Genomic DNA, 22,273 nt, shown 5'->3' on the forward strand with positions numbered 1-22,273 from the left:
ATTCAGCTCACCTCTGCAACTTCATCTTCTATACCCTCCCACTTGCTCACTTTATTCTTGGTCTTTTCTCTTCTTTATGCATGATAAGTTTGTCTCTGCCTCAAAGTACCTGTCTTTGCTATTACATCTCCCCACAAATCTTCACATGACTTACTCTATTTTTATGTGAATCTGTGAAGATATTACTGCTTCTTAAACTTCGATTTTAGTCACATTAACCAACATGTCAGCTTTTAAAACAATCTTTCTAAAAAATAAATGCCTTTATACTTGATGGAATCAAAAAGTAATTCAAAGTCCTGACTGCGTCTTTGAAACAACTGAAGAGTTTAAAACTTACTGATATGTAGGTGCCACTGATTGAATCTGAATGTATGGAATTGGACCCTAGAAACAAACTGTTTTCAGAGCTTGTGGAGGCCTTTCCCTGTGTAACCATGTTTTGAATGACCAGCCCAAGAGCTGAGTCAGAAACTGTAGATGCAAGAGTGCTCAAAACTCAGTAATTCTTTTCTTCTTTGTTCTTTCTGGCCCTTTGCTTCTCATCTTCCTTTATTATTCTTTGTCCAGTAGTATAACTTACATATGAACAGACAGTCACAACACAAACCAATAAATGTTATAACTGAGATGTGAAAGAGTTTATAGAGTTTGAAGGGACTCTTCCTTGTAGAGGGGACAAATAAAATTTTAAGAAAGTGTGATTTATTATAGCCTGAAAAAATGACAAGAGTTAGTCAAATAGAGAGGTGGGGAGAAATAATTCTAGATAGAGAAAACAATAAGAGGAGAAACACAATATCAGAAAATTTAGGTATATTTAAGTAATGGTGAGGAATTCAGTGTGACCTTGATGTCAAATACCTGGAGTCCTGGAAACAAGGTCAGAGGTGAATTTGTGATTGACAGTTCCTTTTCCTTAGAATAGTTTTCACATCACATTCCTCTTTTCTTGACAAACACATGTTCAACTCAATCTTATCCTCACCTTCCTCTTGCCCATATCATGGCTTTGTCCATATCTGTACTCCATTACCTGACACTTAAACATTAAATTTCTTTTCTTTACTTGATTCTTCTCATTAACTAGCATTTATTAAATACTCACCATGAGCCAGAATTTATAAACCAACTCCACCTTTTCATGCTTGATAATGTGTTTGCATTATTTTAAAGTCCTGGATTCTTGAATCTTTTACTCATTCACCCTCTACATCTTCTGTAAACTTGCTCAACTTTCAGAAGGCAGGCAGTACTTTCAGCTCTCTGGGATAGAGGGTTGCCGTGTGGCTAGGAAATAAATGCCAGGTAGACAGAATCTGTTAAACCTCCAGATAGAAGAAGCTTAGGGAAAACCATCTGATTTTTAGAAGGGGAGGTGGGGTTAGTTTATTTAATTATTTAAATTAGAACTTACCTAGAGCACTATATTCTTCCTACCATGTTCTTTTCTTCTGATAACCAGAGCATTGACATTTGGAAGTCACAGCTTAAACCTGCCCATCTCATGTTTCATGGAACACTATCTTTGCTGAGCTAGGAAGGAAAAGCCCCTGAGGAGTTCCCTGTCTACCCCAGCCCTCCTTCTGCGTTTCTTTCCTGAACCCAACATGTTTTCTCATTACAGTGAGCCAAGTCTCTCTCGCGCTATGTAAGGGAGATTTTGAAGTCTGTGATTTTATTTTCCAAGTAATCTGGGCACAGCCATGACTCTCCAGAGATCAAGGATAAAGGAAGAATGGAAGAAGTCCTTTATTAGAGTATCCCACTGGGCCTCTTATTCAAAGGGCAACATGACCTGAAAAGGAGTTTTCAGAGGAAAAGAGATAATTGTGTCCTTTTCCAGTTTTCATGTCATGATATAATAACGGTGTTATGGCCGGGCGCGGTGGCTCAAGCCTGTAATCCCAGCACTTTGGGAGGCCGAGACGGGCGGATCACGAGGTCAGGAGGTCGACACCATCCTGGCTAACCCGGTGAAACCCAGTCTCTACTAAAAAATACAAAAAACTAGCCGGGCGAGGTGGCAGGCGCCTGTAGTCCCAGCTACTCGGGAGGCTGAGGCAGGAGAATGGACTGAACCCGGGAGGCGGAGCTTGCAGTGAGCTGAGATCCAGCCACTGCACTCCAGCCTGGGCGACAGAGTGAGACTCCATCTCAAAAAAAAAAATAATAATAATAATAAAAAAAAAACGGTGTTATGAGACTTATTTCTATTTGTTCTGAAGTTTGTTGAAGCAGAAAATCTTTGTCAACTTTATATTACAATGATAAATATCTTACAACACAATATATACAAATAAACACAGTTTCTTTACTTGAGGTTATACTTTCACCTTTACTGTATATTGTTACATATCTCTTCAAAATATTACTGTCATTTTATACACCCATACACAATATGAAATTCCCCATTTTCCCACTTTTTTTTTTTTTTTTTTTTTGAGATGGAGTCTCGCTCTGTTGCCCAGGCTGGAGTGCAGTGGCGGCTCACTGCAACCTCCGCCTCCCTGGTTCACGCCATTCTCCTGCCTCAGCCTCCCCAGTAGCTGGGACTACAGGCGCCCGTCACCACACTCAGCTAATTTTGTGTATTTTTTAGTAAAGACGGGGTTTCACCGTTTTAGCCAGGATGGTCTCAATCTCCTGACCTTGTGATCTGCCCACCTCGGCCTCCCAAAGTGCTGGGATTACAGGAGTGAGCCACCGTGCCTGGCTCCCACATTCTTGATAGCAATTGATATGGCTTATTTTTGCTAATCTGATACATGTGAAATGGCATCTCACTATTGTGTACACTTGTATTTTTTTCTGCTAGCCTTATTAGCTAATTAAATGAACTTTCTTTTCATGTATTTTTGTCTAATTTCCTAATGGGCTGTTACTCTTCTTGGAAATTGATTTGAGGTTACTTTTATTTCATGCTTATATCATAAAAACCCTAACACATATGTATTTCATTAATTCTCTCCTAATGTCTCCTATTTTCTCCTAATTTCTTCTATTTACTCAAATGCTGTCATTTCATGTTATACTAACATAAATTATAAAAAAGGGAACTACATCAATTGCTTCATTTGTGGTTTGTACATTGTGTCTTAATTTTTCTTGTGTTCAATACTATATTCCTGCAAAATAAGGATTTTTATATAACATAAATATAACATTAAGAATTTATTTTCAATTCATCTGAAATTCATGCTTTTATGGCTCATTAAAATGTCATATTTCATTACATATTTAAGTACATTAATATCTAATCCCAAATACTGATTAGTGCATTCTATCTTTTCTGATTAGTAATGTCATATATGTTTAAAAAAGTTAGAAATTTGTTTCTAGGCTCTTCATTCTTTTTTTTCCCAGTGTTATTCTAGTAAAAGTTTGACACAAACTTCTACATTTTAAAATAATTTGTAAGGTATGATAGGGCAAGTCTCCCCATATTGCTCTCACAGTCTTGGTAATTTTTATACTTTTCTTTTTTCTTTTTTTTTTTTTTTTGAGACGGAGTCTCGCTCTGTCGTCCAGGCTGGAGTGCAGTGGCCGGACCTCAGCTCACTGCAAGCTCCGCCTCTCGGGTTGAGGCCATTCTCCTGCCTCAGCCTCACGAGTAGCTGGGACTACAGGCGCCTGCCACCTCGCCCGGCTAGTTTTTTTGTATTTTTTAGTAGAGACAGGGTTTCACAGTGTTAGCCAGGATGGTCTTGATCTCCTGACCTTGTGATCCGCCCATCTCGGCCTCCCAAAGTGCTGGGATTACAGGCTTGAGCCACCGCGCCCGGCCACTTTTATTTTTTCATATTAATTTTATTATTTGTTGAGTTCTAGAGATTTCCTCTTGGTATTTTAATTGGAATTCCATCTAATTTATAGATTCATTTGAAACGATTAGATATCTTTATGGTATTGAATCTTTTATTCAGGTTTATGATATGGTGTTCTCTTTTATTATGCATTTTATATTCATAAAAATTCCGTAATGTTTTATAATTTTTGCTTATCTCTTTATTTTGATCTTGTATTTATCTATCTTGTTGAAATCTTTATAGACTAACAAATTCTCTGTAGATTCTTTTATACTTTCTATGCAAATTGTAATACCTTTCATGCTTCTTATTTTTTTAATATCTTTTCTTCTTATTGCATGGCTGTGACCTTTAGTAAAAAATTCAATATAGAAGGAGCAGGGGGATTGCATAGTCCTTTTTATTCTTGCTTTAGAAGCATTTAGAAATGTTTCTAACTTTTTTACCATTTATTACACATTTCTAATTTTTTAGTTCAGCAATATCTCATACTACTTGTGTCTCATATTTTCTTAAAAAGTAGTATAGTCAGTCTAAGATTACATACCTATTTTCATTGGGCTTTTGTAGTAACATTATATTATACTTTCATTTTTGCAGCGTCTGATTTGTGTCTTATTTCCATTTCTAGTGCTTATTGCAAACACCCCAAATCCCTTGCAGAATACAATAATGACATGATAAAATAAATGGAGAAAACACATTGGTTTCTTTATTAGTCAAATATATACACAAACACATTCAAGGGATCGGCTTACATAATTATGGAGGCTGGCTAGGCAAGTCCGAAGTTCACAGAGTGGACAGTCAAAGAGTAAAAATCACAAGCATGCTGGAATCTGCCCAGGCATGGGATAAAGCTGGTTTCTAGAGGTATGAGTCTTTCTTTTTCCAAGGAAGGCCTAAGTCCCCTTTTAAGGTCTTTTAACTGATTAAGTCAGACCCACCCCAGATAATTCACCTAACTTAAAGCCAACTGATTGGGGTATTCCGGTACATCTCTGCAATAACTTTGCAGCAACACCTGTATTTGTGTTTGAATAACAGAGTGGTGTGTGTGCAATGCAGTGGCTGTTATTTCCCTTCCATCTTAAGTCTCACAAGAGATTATTTCTAGTAGCCCACTTATCTGAAAAGATAATAGAAAGTAAATACAAGGGAATATACTTTTGCTTATGCAAGTTGACATTCCACAGGGCTATTATATTCTCCATAGAATGCATTATCCACAAATTTTCCCAGAAGTTGCCGAAAGGTACACTTGTTTTGTGGGATGAACAAAAATATTTCCGGTGAGTTGAAGGCCTTTGGAGGCATCTTTAGCTCTAGAAAGATAAAAATGTTCAGGTCAAGATTCTAGGAAAGGAAAGTTGCTGCAAGCCTGTTCTGCTCTAGATTTTTAACACGACTTTTTAAGGATATTTGTGGTAGCCACATTGTCCAGTAGAATTCACGGAGAGTACAGACCAGATAGTAGTTTGGGGAGAAAAAAATAAAAAAATAATTTTTTTTTTGGAGTGGTGGTTCTTTAAAGTATGATCTCTTGACCAATAGCATTCCCTTTAATTGGAAACTTGGTAGTAAAGGCAAGTTTGAGGTCTTGTTCCAAACTCACTGAATTAGAAACTCTGTTCCATTGGTCTATATCTCTGTTTTGGTACCAGTACCATGCTGTTTTGGTTACTGTAGCCTTGTAGTATAGTTTGAAGTCAGGTAGCGTGACGCCTCCAGCTTTGTCCTTTTGACTTAGGATTGTCTTGGCAATGCGGGCTCTTTTTTGGTTCCATATGAACTTTAAAGCAGTTTTTTCCAATTCTGTGAAGAAAGTCATTGGTAGCTTGATGGGGATGGCATTGAATCTATAAATAACCTTGGGGAGTATGGCCATTTTCACGATATTGATTCTTCCTATCCATGAGCATGGTATGTTCTTCCATTTGTTTGTGTCCTCTTTTATTTCACTGAGCAGTGGTTTGTAGTTCTCCTTGAAGAGGTCCTTACCGCACATCTACAGCCATCTGATCTTTGACAAACCTGAGAGAAACAAGAAATGGGGAAAGGATTCCCTATTTAATAAATGGTGCTGGGAAAATTGGCTAGCCATAAGTAGAAAGCTGAAACTGGATCCTTTCCTTACCCCTTATACGAAAATTAATTCAAGATGGATTAGAGACTTAAATGTTAGACCTAATACCATCAAAACCCTAGAAGAAAATCTAGGTAGTACCATTCAGGACATAGGCATGGGCAAGGACTTCATGTCTAAAACACCAAAAGCAACGGCAGCAAAAGCAAAAATTGACAAATGGGATCTAATTAAACTAAAGAGCTTTTGCACAGCAAAAGAAACTACCATCAGAGTGAACAGGCAACCTACAGAATGGGAGAAAATTTTTGCAACCTACTCATCTGACAAAGGGCTAATATCCAGAATCTACAAAGAACTCAAACAAATATACGAGAAAAAAACAAACAACCCCATCAAAAAGTGGGGAAAGGATATGAACAGACATTTCTCAAAAGAAGATATTCATACAGCCAACAGACACATGAAAAAATGCTCATCATCACTGGCCATCAGAGAAATGCAAATCAAAACCACAATGAGATACCATCTCACACCAGTTAGAATGGCAATCATTAAGAAGTCAGGAAACAACAGGTGTTGGAGAGGATGTGGAGAAATAGGAACACTTTTACACTGTTGGTGGGATTGTAAACTAGTTCAACCATTATGGAAAACAGTATGGCAATTCCTCAAGGATCTAGAACTAGATGTACCATATGACCCAGCCATCCCACTACTGGGTATATACCCAAAGGATTATAAATTAGTCTACTACAAAGACACATGCACACGTATGTTTATTGCGGCACTATTCACAATAGCAAAGACTTGGAATCAACCCAAATGTCCATCTGTGACAGACTGGATTAAGAAAATGTGGCACATATACACCATGGAATACTATGCAGCCATAAAAAAGGATGAGTTTGCGTCCTTTGTAGGGACATGGATGCAGCTGGAAACCATCATTCTTAGCAAACTATCACAAGAAGAGAAAACCAAACACCGCATGTTCTCACTCATAGGTGGGAACTGAACAATGAGATCACTTGGACTCGGGAAGGGGAACATCACACACTGGGGTCTATCATGGGGAGGGGGGAGGAGGGAGGGATTGCATTGGGGAGTTATACATGATATAAATGATGAATTGATGGGTGCTGACGAGTTGATGGGTGCAGCACACCAACATGGCATAAGTATACATATGTAACAAACCTGCACGTTATGCACATGTACCCTAGAACTTAAAGTATAATAATAAAAAAAAAAAAAAAAAAAAAAAAAAAAAGAAACTCTGGGGATGTGGACGAGCAATCTGTGTTTAACAGGAGCAGTAAGTAATTTTGAAGTACAAGAACGTTTTCAAACCACTGGCTTAGAGAGCCTCTCAGGAGCTAAGATAGAGTATGACCATCAGAATTCAGATGCAGTCCAGGTGTAGGCACTGTTTTATGGTAAGAACAGATCTCCTTAGATAGGGTGTGGCTGGAGGAGAAAATAACCAGGGGAGCTTTTGGAAAGAGATTAAGGAGACCAACTTAAGTAAAGGTGATAAGGAGTCCAACTGTAGTAAACTGTGGAAAAAGACTACACTTCTATATCGACAATTCTCCAAACTCTCCCTGCATAATGTGGAATCCAGATCACAGCAGGAGCTACTTTTCTCAGAGGTTTAAGACACTCATTCATAACCTGAAGAAGGTCTGGGTTGCATGGTGGAGTAAATTACGGTAGTGGTAGGGCTATACCAAATATATATTTGAGTATTAGAGTATTGGCACCAAGAGTAAGTTAGTCCATAGATAAATTAGATTTTAGGTTTAATGCAAATGAGCTCTCTGACAATGCAATTTACTGAAATAAGTACGATGGACAGGTTTTCAGCAAAAGCCACCAGGAGATATAGGTTTGGTAGTGCTTAATGCATGTCTTCTCTGGTGTGCTCAGTTCATAAGATAATTACTTTACATGGTGAAAGATTGCCTTTAATAAGTCATATCCTCTAGATATCATGTATGGGTAAAATTTCCTATTGAGTTTCATTACCATCTTGCTATATAATTCACAGGTAATATAAAAAAGTCAGCAGAGCATTTCACAAAGCCAGTCAGCAAGTCTGGGAACATGTGCAGAAAATTCTCTACAGTATTAGAGTCTTAGGAAAAAGTAAACATGGCAAAATGCGCCAGAGATAATCACAGAAAAGAGTGGAAGGAAAAGAAAGCATGTCCTGGAATCCTTTGGGTGGTGGAGCTGCCTTCAAGTAACCACAGTATTTGTATCCTCAACGACTCTAAAATGTTAGGTGTCCTTATGGAAATAGTGCCAGTACTGATATGTGGGGAGTTAGAACCAAACAAAAGCAACAGGAAAAGAGTTCCAAGGGAACAGACTACAAATACGTCTTCCCTGAATCTTTAACAAAAGCTTCTGGCTTCAATTTCACATTTTGATCTGGACTGCATCAGAAGAGTAGGCCTGAATGCCCAGTTTCCTAGGGAACATAGAGGCTCCCTAGGCGGCTCTAGCCTTAAACTCAGTGCAAGCCACCACACTCCCGGGAGGCTATGAAATATATCTCAGATAGTTGAGAGTGAGCAGAGACTTGTAATGTTCTTGCAATCTTCTGAGGATGCTTATACACTGCGATGCCTTCTCTTTTCTGCTCTCCTGGAATCGTGAGTTTGGCTATGAAAAGACTCTGGAAAAGGCATTTCTTAGCCCTCAAGAGAAGTTTTTTTTTGTGCAAACTGGTTGTGGAAAGTTTGCTTAAAAGCATGGAGAATAAGATTTAAAGACCAGGAAAGGAAATTTCCCCAAGTAACATATCTGTAGAGTCTGATTTGGAATTTCAGTTAGCAGGCATTCTGAAAAGAAATTATAGTTTGGCGTTAGGCTGAGTAGTTGGAAAGGGGAACACAGTGGGAACTGCCTGGAAAGGAAGAAGCAAGTGATACGTTAACCAGATGAAAGACATGCGAGGCATTGTGAAGAAAGTTTATGGCATTTACTATAATATTCCTGAAATTACTAACAAGCAATAATTTCTCATGAAGCACGGAAGGGGGAATTTGTGTGTCTAGTGAGATGGACAGGCACTATAAAGATGAACAGCATGAAACTAGGCAGAAGGAATCATCAGAACCTTAGATTTCTTTGAGCTTTCCCCCCCATAGTATTCTGACGTCAGGCAGAGGCAGTCCAATTGTAGCTATGCTCTGGTGCAGACAGGCTTACAGCCTTTGGTTTCAGGGCATGGAAAACCTTCTCCACTCCCAGGCCTTCCCTCAATTGTGATGTTAGAACTTGTATCTTACTGAAGACATTGGCTTTAATGTCACAATAAGCATCAGATTTGTGATTGGGTCAGAGAACAAGTTCAAACTAAGGTATGAGTGAGAAGGGTCACAAAAGTTTATCAATATCACAGAACACTTTGCATAAGGAAAGATGTGAGATCACAGATCTGCAAGTTGGATGGAATAGTGCTGGAAGTGAGGGAATGGATAAGAGCACATGGCTCTATAAAAGATTGGTGTGTGCAAAGTTTGGGGTTCCTAAAAAAGAAAAGACTAGAGGAACCAAGAGGCACTGCAAGTTTAATGTTCACTTACATCAGTTAAAGGGGGAGTGAATCTAATCAAGTAATATAGGGTCATCTGTGCTCAGTCCAGTTTCTTCAAGGGAAAAACCTAAAATGCAAAAGGAACCTCAAAAAAATCATCAAATTAAGCCTCCTGGCTCTGAGTAAGTGAATTTGTAAGAAGACCAAACACTGTAGGAAATGTGGCATAAACTAAAGAGTTGGGAGGATTCCCTCTTTTTCTATTGATTGGAATAGTTGCAACATCATCCTGATACCAAAGCCTGGCAGAGACACAACAAAAAAAGAGAATTTTAGACCAATATCCCTGATGAACATTGATGCAAAAATTATCAATAAAATACTGGCAAACCGGATTCAGCAGCACATCAAAAAGCTTATCCACCATGATCAAGTGGGCTTCATCCCTGGGATGCAAGGCTGGTTCAACATTCGCAAATCAATAAACGTAATCCAGCATATAAACAGAACCAAAGACAAGAACCACATGATTATCTCAATAGATGCAGAAAAGGCTTTTGACAAAATTCAACAGCCCTTCATGCTAAAAACGCTCAATAAATTCGGTATTGATGGAACGTACCTCAAAATAATAAGAGCTATTTATGACAAACCCACAGCTAATATCATACTGAATGGGCAAAAACTGGAAAAATTCCCTTTGAAAACTGGCACAAGACAGGGATGCCCTCTCTCACCACTCCTATTCAACATAGTGTTGGAAGTGCTGGCTAGGGCAATCAGGCAAGAGAAAGAAATCAAGGGTATCCAGTTAGGAAAAGAAGAAGTCAAATTGTCCCTGTTTGCAGATGACATGATTGTATATTTAGAAAACCCCATCGTCTCAGCCCAAAATCTCCTTAAGCTGATAAGGAACTTCAGCAAAGTCTCAGGATACAAAATTAATGTGCAAAAATCACAAGCATTCTTATACACCAGTAACAGACAAGCAGAGAGCCAAATCAGGAATGAACTTCCATTCACAATTGCTTCAAAGAGAATAAAATACCTAGGAATCCAGCTTACACGGGATGTAAAGGACCTCTTCAAGGAGAACTACAAACCACTGCTCAGTGAAATAAAAGAGGACACAAACAAATGGAAGAACATACCATGCTCATGGATAGGAAGAATCAATATCGTGAAAATGGCCATACTCCCCAAGGTTATTTATAGATTCAATGCCATCCCCATCAAGCTACCAATGAGTTTCTTCACAGAATTGGAAAAAACTGCTTTAAAGTTCATATGGAACCAAAAAAAAGCCCGCATTGCCAAGACAATCCTAAGTCAAAAGGACAAAGCTGGAGGCGTCACGCTACCTGACTTCAAATTATACTACAAGGCTACAGTAACCAAAACAGCATGGTACTGGTACCAAAACAGAGATATAGACCAATGGAACAGAACAGAGTCCTCAGAAATAATCCCACACATCTACAGCCATCTGATCTTTGACAAACCTGAGAGAAACAAGAAATGGGGAAAGGATTCCCTATTTAATAAATGGTGCTGGGAAAATTGGCTAGCCATAAGTAGAAAGCTGAAACTGGATCCTTTCCTTACCCCTTATACGAAGATTAATTCAAGATGGATTAGAGACTTAAATGTTAGACCTAATACCATAAAAACCCTAGAAGAAAATCTAGGTAGTACCATTCAGGACATAGGCATGGGCAAGGACTTCATGTCTAAAACACCAAAAGCAACGGCAGCAAAAGCCAAAATTGACAAATGGGATCTAATTAAACTAAAGAGCTTCTGCACAGCAAAAGAAACTACCATCAGAGTGAACAGGCAACCTACAGAATGGGAGAAAATTTTTGCAACCTACTCATCTGACAAAGGGCTAATATCCAGAATCTACAAAGAACTCAAACAAATATACGAGAAAAAAACAAACAACCCCATCCAAAAGTGGGCAAAGGATATGAACAGACATTTCTCAAAAGAAGACATTCATACAGCCAACAGACACATGAAAAAATGCTCATCGTCACTCGCCATCAGAGAAATGCAAATCAAAACCACAATGAGATACCATCTCACACCAGTTAGAATGGCAATCATTAAGAAGTCAGGAAACAACAGGTGTTGGAGAGGATGTGGAGAAATAGGAACACTTTTACACTGTTGGTGGGATTGTAAACTAGTTCAACCATTATGGAAAACAGTATGGCAATTCCTCAAGGATCTAGAACTAGATGTACCATATGACCCAGCCATCCCACTACTGGGTATATACCCAAAGGATTATAAATTATTCTACTACAAAGACACATGTACACGTATGTTTATTGCAGCACTATTCACAATAGCAAAGACTTGGAATCAACCCAAATGTCCATCTGTGACAGACTGGATTAAGAAAATGTGGCACATATACACCATGGAATACTATGCAGCCATAAAAAAGGATGAGTTTGCGTCCTTTGTAGGGACATGGATGCAGCTGGAAACCATCATTCTTAGCAAACTATCACAAGAACAGAAAACCAAACACCGCATGTTCTCACTCATAGGTGGGAACTGAACAATGAGATCACTTGGACTCGGGAAGGGGAACATCACGCACTGGGGCCTATCATGGGGAGGGGGGAGGGGGGAGGAGGGAGGGATTGCATTGGGGAGTTATACATGATATAAATGATGAATTGATGGGTGCTGACGAGTTGATGGGTGCAGCACACCAACATGGCATAAGTATACATATGTAACAAACCTGCACGTTATGCACATGTACCCTAGAACTTAAAGTATAATAAAAAAAAAAAAAAAAAAAAGAGTTGGGGTGATGCTGTGAGCGGGGCTCCTCTACTTCTGTATTCTGAGTTCAGATCCATTATCTGTTTTGAGCCATCAGTTGAGCAGAGATCACATTTACTAATAAATTAAATTTATGTCATCAAAGCCATAGCTGAGTGCATTCAATTTGGCTGAGAGCAATCAGGAAAGTTGTTTTCCAAATTATTGTTGTATAGCCCTGGAAGGCATACAGAAAAAAATTATAAAGAACAATGTGTTTATAGTTTATCAACAAGATTTCCCTACAATGGAGCAAATTAGATTGAATGTAAACTAGTTACTCATATAAACATATACACTAAGACAGGATTCTAGCTTGTTAAGAAAACTGCAGTGAGGATTCTGCATTGGATATGAGATTGTTTCCTGTTAAAATGAAGGTGATGATAATAAACAACATTTATTAAGCACCTTCTGTTGACCACACACTGTAGTGGATACTTTTCTTTAAATTCTCACCAGCTTGTAAAGTGTTACTCCCATTGTGCTTTTTAGAAAACTGTAAGATTCTGGAGGAAAATTGACTCATTCAAAACAACACTGCCAATAGGAGGTAAACACAAAGATTTGTTCCCAGTTTTGTGGGTTCCAATGCCTACATTTGTTTTAACCACTGAACTTTGCTGCTCTAAATCCCTAAGATTTTATACCTCTGAAATAGCCTGCCTCTTCAAACAATACATGAAGGCAATCATGAGATCTGGCATACATTCTTACCTGAATATTAGGTGGAGGTCTGGTAAGTGCAAACCGTATCAGTAATGGTCACACATTTGACCACATCCAAACTTTCCCCTTAATGTGTTTCTCTTTGGGAAAGATAAGCCCCTCACTGAAATTGACTGGAGCCTTGTATCTTTGCTGCTTCTGCCCTCCTAGGCATAAGCTCACAGAGCACTGTGTGCAAGGCCCTTCATATACACCTCTGTTACAGCGGTTTATCCCTCTCTTTCCTGGAAGTCATATCATTTGTTGACTCTGAGCTGTGATCAGATTAACACTGTCACCACACTCCTCTTCTTCAGTTAGTTCCTAAATCTCTGAAAACAAAAAACAGTAGTTGATCTTGTTCACCAACATCTTTGAACTTTCTGGTGTGGTTTAGTCTTTTTAATCCATGTACATTCCCAAATAGGAATATCTGTGCGGTTAAAAAATGGAGAGGCCCCTTTAAATGTATGTTCTCAGTTACTGTATACACAGAGTAGCTGGTCTGTTAAGAAACAGGAGAGTTTAACTCTCCTCCCACCTAATGTGTACACACCCAAAGGGAGAAAGTGATATGGCAAAGAGCTGATTCTCCTTTGATAACTATATTCTAACTCCCCAGATTTCCTGACTTTTTTGTACTGATCGTCACAGTATCTCCAGCTTTAAAAATAAGGCTAGTTATATATGAGACATTATATATTAAATATTTGTGGTTGACACACGAATATAAATTTCCAGGCAGTGAAGTTCGCATACTCATCTTGAAAACTTTTAGCTAAAATGATTTCTCAACTTTTATCATAATGATTGCTCCTCTGTTTATTCCCAAGCCCATGGTCCCACATACTCTGCATAATTCCTTTTAGCTTAAGTAACACTTGCTGTGGATTGAGTCCCCTTAGGGGCTGGTGTACTGGAAAGATTGGATAAATTAGAGAATAGTATACTTTTTTTTTTTTTTTTCCATAAAAAGACATTAGTCATCACTGTCCAGGTAAAGTCAAAGTACTCTTGTAAAATCACTTCTTGCCATTGTGGAATGGTAACATTGAGAAGGACTGGACTATGCCCTTTCTTAGAAATCACCAGGTACTGCAGATAGAATGTGAATAAAGGGTTGACCAAGATGTGGGCTGAAAAAGTTTGGAACTTTCAGTTTCAGAAATAGAGTGAAGTCCAAAAGGGTTACCTTCAACACTTCAGGGAAAGGATAGCTGAAGCATCTTATGAAATTTCAGATGAAGATTGAGAAGATATATGTGAAAATATATCTATAGCTTAGTAAAAAGAGTGGAAATGACTAGAGTAATATTAAATTCAAAAATAATTACTAAGTCCATGGCCCCAGGTTAGAATCTATTCCAACTTAAAAGACAAGAAAAAAAATGTCCAAGATTACCCAGTGAACTATGTTTATAGTTTATGTCACTAAACTGATAGCCACACCTAATCTCTTCTTATACTCCATAAAAAAGAACGTGTGTGTATGTGTGTGTGTTTCTTTGTGGGTATGTATGTATTCAGGTATATTCCTATAGCCTTAGTTAGGAGACAATTCTAGTTTATCTGAAGGCTTATTTGACCTATTTCTCACATTCACTTATTTTATTTAATCAGCATTATGTATCAGGTATTATTCAAAGCTCTTTAGAAATCTTTAGAAATATTAACCCATATAATTCTCTTCTCTACAGGGAATAGATATGATTATTATTGCTATTTTATGGATGATGAAGCTTTCTAAACATGATATAGCTAGTAAGTGTTACTCTTCTCTCGTTTCTTTCTCTGTTCTATCTTGTTCCTGCAGGTAATGTGATGCCATGTGGAGGTTTCTGACCACAGAGAACGTCCAGTACTCTTGGCCACAACATGGAATCTCCTAATCACACTGATGTTGACCCTTCTGTCTTCTTCCTCCTGGGCATCCCAGGTCTGGAACAATTTCATCTGTGGCTCTCACTCCTTGTGTGTGGCTTAGGCACAGCCACAATTGTGGGCAACATAACTATACTGGTTGTTGTTGCCACTGAACCAGTCTTGCACAAGCCTGTGTACCTTTTTCTGTGCATGCTCTCAACCACCGACTTGGCTGCCTCTCTCTCCACAGTTCCCAAGCTACTGGCCATCCTCTGGTGTGGAGCTGGATATATATCTGCCTCTGCCTGCCTGGCACAGATGTTCTTCATTCATGCCTTCTGCATGATGGAGTTCACTGTGCTGCTGGCCATGGCCTTTGATCGCTATGTGGCCATCTGTCACCCACTCCACTATGCCACAGTCCTCACTGGCACCATGATTGCCCTCATAGGGGTGGCAGCTGTAATGCGAGGCTCCCTGCTCATGCTCCCATGTCCCTTCCTTATTGGTTGTTTGAACTTCTGCCAAAGCCATGTGATCCTACACACATACTGTGAGCACATGGCTGTGGTGAAGCTGGCCTGTGGAGACACCAGGCCTAACCGTGTGTATGGGCTGACAGCTGCACTGTTGGTCATTGGGGTTGACTTGTTTTGCATTGGTCTCTCTTCTGCCTTCATTGCACAAGCGGTCCTTTGCCTCTTATCCCGTGAAGCTCGGTCCAAGGCCCTAGGAACCTGTGGTTCCCATGTCTGTGTCATCCTCATCTCTTATACACCAGCCCTCTTCTCGTTTTTTACACACCGCTTTGGCCATCACGTTCCAGTCCATATTCACATTCTTTTGGCCAATGTTTATCTGCTTTTCCCACCTGCTCTTAACCCTGTGATATATGAAATTCAGACCAAAGAGATCCGTAAAAGAGTTGTCAGAGTGTTTCAAAGTGGGCAGGGAACTGGCATCAAGGCATCTGAGTGACCCTGGAGTGTAGAAGGGACTTAATCCAAAATAAAATAAACTTTTCAAGGTAAAGAATCCTCAGTATGTAAGACCAGAAAGAGCTTCTAAGAGGGGGATAATGTCTTCTGCAGAACCTTCTAGACCATTTCCAAGAATGATAAATCACAGAGAAGGGCATTCTTTCTTTCCTTTCAGAGAAGTGTAAACATGGGAAGATTCTTGCAACCTGGGTAACGTGCAGATATTGAAAACAACCCATTGTATTCTGGAGGGTTTCTACCCTGCTGCAGTTCAGAAGAGTCCCTGCATAGCCATAAGATCTCTTCTCATTTCCTGGCACCCTTTCAATATTCCAGGCATGGATTTCTAATTTTATACCTTAGGATATAGCAGCTATCTTGCCAGCTGCAAGAATCAGAATATAGGACAATATAGCCACAGTTAAAGAAGTTAATGCCGCAAAAGATTTATTATGCTTTTCCATAAACCCTATATTTCTCCATTAGAGCTTCAAACCGAGAGGAGAAAAAAGATCCACCAATATCCACAATATTACTTAGTGGCAGAACAAGGGCTTGAAAACTAGAATCCTTTAGTAGAAAACAATAGGACTTCTATGAATGAGGGCACAAGAGAGGTTAGGAAGAACTCTTCATTTCTAGACATTTTCTATTTATCTCACAGGTACACTCCTGTCTCCAGCCTCTCGGGAACTAACTTAAGTCTGAATGATCTTGGATATCATCCCTCACAAGCAGGTTCCAAATATTCTTGTACATACATGCAATGGGAGGATCTTACGGAAGTCACTGACTTATCTCCTGAGTCTATAAGAAATGGTCACTTATCCAAACCACTCAGAATGGGAATTCTTAACTATTAAATTATTCATTATTTATTAATTCATCTATGTATTTATAATGAAAAGAAGATCAAACTTGATCCTAGTTAACTCTGTGTGGTGATGGAAAGTTCCTAACTTATCCATGAAACTAAGATTGGAAACCAGTTACTGTACATACTGAGCTTTCTGTCCACTCCTTACCAAATAGCTTCAGACAATTTATCAAACACATTCTCTTAACAAATTAGCACTTTCAATTTTGAGTTTGCCAATGGTACACACTTTTTGCTTGTCATCCACTCATATGCCATCCTACCCTGCTAGGTGGAGGGAACACAAAACTCCCTTGTGGAAGTTCACAGATGCTCCTGTCCTGGGAAAGTATCAGCCCTGAGGTAGAAAGCCAATGTCCAGCTCTTCAAAACTCTCAGTCTCTGTCAGGAATTTAAGTGTTTTATTGGGATACTGCAAATATGTTGGAATAAACAGTGTGCAAATAGTGAAACTCAATGAAGTAGGCTGAACAGTGTCCATTATTCAAAGAAAAAAACATCACTTTTTATAAGGAGAGTACCAGTATATGGGCTGTCACTGGTTTTAATTTTTTTATTCTAATCCTCAAATTGAGATATTCTTAATAGATTTTTAAGAATCATGTACCATTCTAACACTACAGTTTATCAACAAAATTACTTTTGTCTTCTCCAAATTGGCCATTTTTCTAGCACAAAAACCTACAACCCCAACTGTGTAATAAACTTACACTGTATCATGGGTTTCTGTACTTTGTAGAACATTTCTAAAGTATATTGTAAACAATATACTTATAAGCACTGCTTGTTCATAACTTCTCTCTTTAACTTGAATCTCAGTGCTAGATGTCTGTGTGTTCACCTTTTATGATTTGCAATAAGTTTATATCATGATCAACCCCTTATACACCTGCTACTCACGTTTGTAATATTACATTAATTTCAATTCCATAAAAAATGAAATGACAAGGACTGAACTATCTCCAATTATAATCCTCATATAAACTTCTAATGTGAAAAGCCCTGATTTCATCCTTTCTTGCTATATTCATGTGTTACCAATTTCTTTTTCTTTTCAAGAAAGCCTCTTATTCCCTTGGGAGCCCAGACCATCAGTCACTTCTTGCATTTCTGCTGTTTATAACCCATTTGAATTTACTGGCACCTTTGCCCTATAGAAAAATTTCTCATAACCTTAGTGATTTTTTAAAATGAAAGTTTATGAAAAATATTTTTGGAACTAATTATTGCTGCATTCTTATGTCCTGTTCTTCCCTTATATTACAATCTAACTTCAACCAGAAGTTGATGTTACCAGAGAAATACCTGTCATCAAAGTCAGCAGTAACCATTTTTAACTGAACTACCTTAAATTGTGTTATATTATGACCTACTTCTCCAAAATCTATCCACTGTAATTTCTATGATCCCACACAACCCCAGTTTTTCTTTCATGTCTCTAATGTTTTTCATCCTCTTCTCCTTATTTTATTTTTAATGAACCTGACTTTTAAATGTTGGTGCTTCTCAGAGATCCATCTTTGGCTAACTTCTCACTCATTCCAATCTAAGTCCATAGCAATGGGGACTATGAAAGGAAGAGCTGAAAACCCAGAACAGTGTCAAGGCAGAGGGCTTCCTGCAGGAGACAGCAACTAGATATCTATGCAGAAAACACTGTGCTCTTCAATGCATTAGGAAACTTCTTTTACCTTTTTGTTTCTTTAAGTTATGATCCATGGTGTGCTTAGCTAATTCCTTCCCACTGTCATTATCTCTTGCTTCTGATGATATCATCTTGAACTCAACTTGACTAAAAGCAGACTTCAAATTATATTAGTATTTGGAATCTATTCCTTGTAAGATTAAGCAGTGGGTAATTGTTTTTATATAACACTACTCAGCATCATTTTTGCCCCTGCTTTTTCTTGGTTTAGTACTATTGGGTATTTGACTTGAAGGGTAGTACATAGCCCAGTGGGTAGGGTCAAGCAACAGAGCTCACCCTAGTGACTTGTGATTTGATACAGGAATAAATCCATGGCTTACGTTGGTGACCTGTGTGTCTGCTCTTATATTGGAAATATTGAGAAACAAGCATATTTGTCATTGGTGTTGCTTAGCTGGTAAAATATAAATCTGGAGATGTCAGTGGCCATTTAGCAATCATTTAAGAAGAATCTGTCTGTGGCTGAATACAGAAGAAAGCAGAAACAAATAATGTAAAAATATAGATAGCTAATATTATTTGAATGCCTGGAGCCAGCAGTGATTAAATACATTTCTACTGCTGTATACTTTATTTAATAGAACACATAAATTTATCTTCTTGCTTAAAATATTTTGAGTTGGACTTTAGCATTAGATTGGTGTAAAAGCAATTGTAGTTTTGGCATTTAAAAGTAATGACAAAAGCCGCAATTACTTTTGCACCAACCTTAACATATCCCTGGAGAAAAGGAACTCTTGAGCCCATCACTCAGTCAAGGTCTCAGCCGTAGTAGCAGAAACAGACCAACACTTTCTCTCCCATTCTTTGAGGGATAGTAGACAAGAATTGTATTGATAGAAGTCTATTAATTTCCAGATGTCTCATAGAACTCACAACCACCTTCAGATTCCATTTTATACATCCAACAATAGGCCCTAAACAAGAGTAAATGAATGCAAAAAAGACTGGCTAATAGAAAGTCTCCACACTGAAGCACTGAGGAAAAAAGTAATGAAAGAAACAGAATGTGAAGCATGAAATACATGTAGGACGCAGACAAGAATATTTGCATACGTGTAGTTGGCTTTTTGGAAGGAGGGGAGGGAAAAAATAGTCAAAAATACATATTTTAAGAGATGATGACAAAGAAAATTGTAAAACTAATAAAATACATTAATTCAGAGATGCAAGAAGTTTAGCAAACGTTAGTAGATTAAAGATGAATAAAATCCACATTAGATACACTAGAGTTGAATTAGACATGCATTATTGAACTTCTGGAAGCCAAAGGCAAATAGAAGAATGTTTAAAGCAGTCAGGAAATGTGCATAAGATCTTCAAATGAGTTAACTTGACACTAACAGCTGATTTAGCAACACAAATGATTAAAGATATTTCATTGTTTTTTAAATTCTGAGTGGTAAAAAAATAACTTTCAACTATAAAGCTGTAGCTAGGAAACACATATTTTAATTACGAAGGTGAAATAAAGACAAATGAACAGTCAAAAGTTTGATCATAGAGGATACACCTTAGGAAAAAAAAAGGTAATTGCTTTAGAAAGAAGAAAAACAATTCCCTTTTCCTTTTAAACAATATTTATTAGGAAATTTAAAATGTACACATTTTCAAATAATTCAGTCATCAGAAAAGGAATAATAGAAATTGTATAAAAACATTAAGCTAAACAAGTTCATATATTCTGCTTATCAAAGCACATGGGATACTGCTAAAATGTATAATTCACAGTATATTCTAGCAAAAAAGAAAGCATGAAAAATGAGCATGTGCCCATTTGAGGAGGTCAGGGAAAGAAAGAGATTGTTTCTAGAGAAAAGAGGAGAAAGAAAATAAGTTTAAATTCATATATAGGTTTTTTGTATATTTGAAAGTGCTTAATTTTCTCTTATTTCTCTCCTTTTGTCTCTCGAGCCCATTACAAATAAGTTATAACCTCCTCACTCTATGCAAACCACTCTTACTAAGATCATCAATATTCTCCTTAATCCAATGATCATTTTTTAATCTTCATTTAATTTTGCCCAACGGTGCTTTTGACACAGTTGATTACTCTCTCCTCTATGAAATTCTTTTGGTACCTGCCTTTCAGCACGGTTGGATATTCCTTCTCAGTGTTTGATGTAGGTTACTATTACCTCCTACCTCTCGGTAGTAGACAGATTCGAGGGTTCAGTACTCAAACTTTAAACTGCTCCTTTATATATGCTCACTTATTTGGTTTTAAAAAGCCACATACCTTTAAATGCCATCTTTATGTTGATGACTCACAAATGTATGTCTTCACAAAAGACCTCTTTCCAGTTGCCTAAAAACTTGCATGTCTAATAGGCATATGAAATAAAATGTTAAAAATTGAGCTTCTGTCTATTCCATACTATTGCTCATATCAGTAAATTTGCATTCCTCTAATTGCCTATCTGAAGAAAAACTTAGTGTCATTTTTAATTCTTCTAATTTTTCTCACACATCACATGCCATCCACCAGCAAATCCTACTGTCTCTACTTTCAAAATATATTCAGACTCTGACACTTCTCACCACTTACATTGCTATCATGTACATCCAAATCATCAACATTTCTCATCTGAATTACTGCCATAGTCTTCTAGATGTGTCTGCTTCTTTTCTTGGTTTCCTACAAACCTAAACCTTTTTAACAACACAGCATCCAGAGTTATCTTTTCTTTTTTTTTTTTTTGAGACGGAGTCTCGCTCTGTCGCCCAGGCTGGAGTGCACTGGCCAGATCTCAGCTCACTGCAAGCTCCGCCTCCCGGGTTTACGCCATTCTCCTGCCTCAGCATCCCGAGTAGCTGGGACTGCAGGCGCCCGCCACCTCGCCTGGCTAGTTTTTTGTATTTTTTTTTAGTAGAGACGGGGTTTCACCGGGTTAGCCAGGATGGTCTCGATCTTCTGACCTCGTGATACGCCCGTCTCGGCCTCCCAAAGTGCTGGGATTACAGGCTTGAGCCACCGCGCCCGGCCCAGAGTTATCTTTTCAAAACAAAAGTCAAGAAATAATTATCGCTTGAACCCGGGCATTGCGGTTAGCCGAGATTGCACCATTGCACTCCAGCCAAGGTGACAAGAGTGAAACTCCACCTAAAAAAAAAAAAAAAAAAAAAAAAAAAAAAAATTACTCCCTTGCTTGAAAATTTTACAATTCTTGCCCTTTTACTCATGTTACTCACTAGAATGGTCAGTTATACCTGAGGTGCACCCTTGGCCACTCTTCTATGCCACTGGATTGTGCTACTCTCCAGACTTCGGGACAGAGATTTTGTCTTACTTTGTTTTTAGTGTCTATGACAGAACCTGGCACATAAAAATACTCAATAAATACTTTTTTTCAGTCAAAAAAAATAAATGAAATTAATAAAAGAGCAAACAAATAGTGGAGAATTATCAAGGCTAAAAATTACATTTTTGAAAAGACTAATAAATATATTAGTGAGTTTAATCAAATACTTTGATTAAAATAATGAAAGAAGCCACAAATAGACAATATACAGTTTTAAAATACCAGATAGTGCTCATAAAACACAATGAATAAATTTGTGCTAAGGGAAATAATTAAGACTAAATAGTTTTATAGAAAAATATAAATAATCCAAAATTAGAAAAAATAGAAGATGCAAATAAATCGATAAACATTAAATAAATGAAATAACTACTTAAAAATACCCACTTTTTGCCCTGTCAGGATTGTGATCTACTAAAGGCTAGGGCCTTGCTTCTCAACCACTACCAACTCAGTCCTAGATCATTCTCAAAATATTCTATCTAACCTTCAAGGAATGTTTAATCTATTGCTTTCACACAACTTCAGGAAATGGGAAAAATGGAG

At 37.9% G+C, this 22,273-nt stretch overlaps 1 protein-coding gene across 1 annotated transcript; it reads left to right on the forward strand.

Annotated features, from left to right (window-relative positions):
* The first annotated feature begins 14,857 nt into the window (after positions 1-14,857).
* On the forward strand, positions 14,858-15,838 carry LOC104663396 (putative olfactory receptor 52P1). Its single transcript, XM_010364556.2, has one exon. The coding sequence runs from the start codon at positions 14,873-14,875 to the stop codon at positions 15,836-15,838; it is 966 nt and encodes a 321-aa protein (XP_010362858.1). The 5' UTR covers positions 14,858-14,872.
* Positions 15,839-22,273: the final 6,435 nt, after the last annotated feature.

The sequence above is a fragment of the Rhinopithecus roxellana genome, chromosome 15, assembly GCF_007565055.1.
Source record: "Rhinopithecus roxellana isolate Shanxi Qingling chromosome 15, ASM756505v1, whole genome shotgun sequence".
Classification (NCBI taxonomy): Eukaryota; Metazoa; Chordata; class Mammalia; order Primates; family Cercopithecidae; genus Rhinopithecus; species Rhinopithecus roxellana.